Raw genomic sequence first — 1083 nt, 5'->3', positions numbered from 1 at the left:
CTCTACCAGGACGACAACCTTCGCCGCTATCAGCCGTTGATTCTTCACCGTTAGTATCATAACTCGTTGGCTGATGACGAATAGGACGACACCCTCCTCGCCGTCTCCGCCTTCAACGACAACGGCCAGCCGCGCTACTCCTCCGACACGTCCGCCCTCTACCGCTCCGATTTCTTCCCCGGCCTCGGCTGGCTGCTCACACGGCGGCTGTGGGCCGAGATTGGCGCCGGCTGGCCTGAGGAGCGCGGCTTCTGGGACGACTGGATGCGAGAGCCGCCGCAGCGGCAGGGCCGCGCGTCGATACGGCCCGAGACGAGCCGCTCGCGCACGTTTGGGCAGAAGGGGACGTCTCTCTCCCAGTTCTACATCAAGTTTCTGGCGCCCATCCAGTTCTCCGACCAAGCCGCCCCCGCCTGGGCCGGCCGCAACCTCAGCTTTCTGCTCAAGGCCGCGTACGACCCTCCGTTTGCCGCGCGGGTCGCCGCGGCGCGCGAGGTGGAGCTGCGCAGAGTCATCGACCGCTCCTTCACCGCGAGCGGCGGAGGCGACGTGGTGGTGCGCTACTCGACGCCAAAGGTGCTGCTGGGCTTCTGCAAGCAGCTGGGCATCATGGAGGACCTCAAGGCGGGCGTGCCGCGCACCGCCTACCACGGCGTCATACCGCTGCGCGTGGGTGGCGTCATGGTCTTCCTGGCGCCGTCTTTTGCCGTGGACCAGGACATCACCCAGCGCAAGCCGCCATAGCGACGGGCGCCTGTATCGTTTTTTATTATCATGAACAGGTAAGGTAAGGTAAGGTAAATTTCTCCACACACACAAAGTGGTGGGGCAGGGGGCCGACCCTCGCGCATCTCCACACCCGGACACGGGCAGGAGCCCCACGCGCCATTGGAACCATCCACCAGCGTTGATCAATTCGTTGATATCTCCGCAGGCGCAGCGAGTGGCACCTGCTTTCCGCTGTCCGCACAGCCGCTCCGCACCTCTCTCAAAAATGCTGCGCCATCTTGGGGGTAGTTAAAAAGCCATATTCCCCCCCCGGCTCTTTCGTATTCTCTCATCAGATCCAACCACCCACCTTCC

At 63.4% G+C, this 1083-nt stretch overlaps 1 protein-coding gene across 1 annotated transcript in view; it reads left to right on the top strand.

Moving 5' to 3' along the window:
- The window catches only part of EMIHUDRAFT_252190 (hypothetical protein), a gene marked incomplete at both ends in the record, with an annotated part of 1690 nt that extends 946 nt beyond the window's left edge, over positions 1 to 744 (top strand). Inside the window, one exon of the mRNA XM_005789480.1 lies at positions 85 to 744. Coding sequence (XP_005789537.1) covers positions 85 to 744 — 660 coding nt within the window. The remainder of the gene's footprint in view (positions 1 to 84) is intronic.
- Between the last annotated feature and the right edge of the window lie 339 nt (positions 745 to 1083).

Source organism: Emiliania huxleyi (assembly GCF_000372725.1).
Source record: "Emiliania huxleyi CCMP1516 chromosome Unknown EMIHUscaffold_1272, whole genome shotgun sequence".
Classification (NCBI taxonomy): Eukaryota; Haptophyta; order Isochrysidales; family Noelaerhabdaceae; genus Emiliania; species Emiliania huxleyi.
Note: the sequence above shows the minus strand (reverse complement) of the source record. Positions and strands in the feature narration are given on the sequence as shown.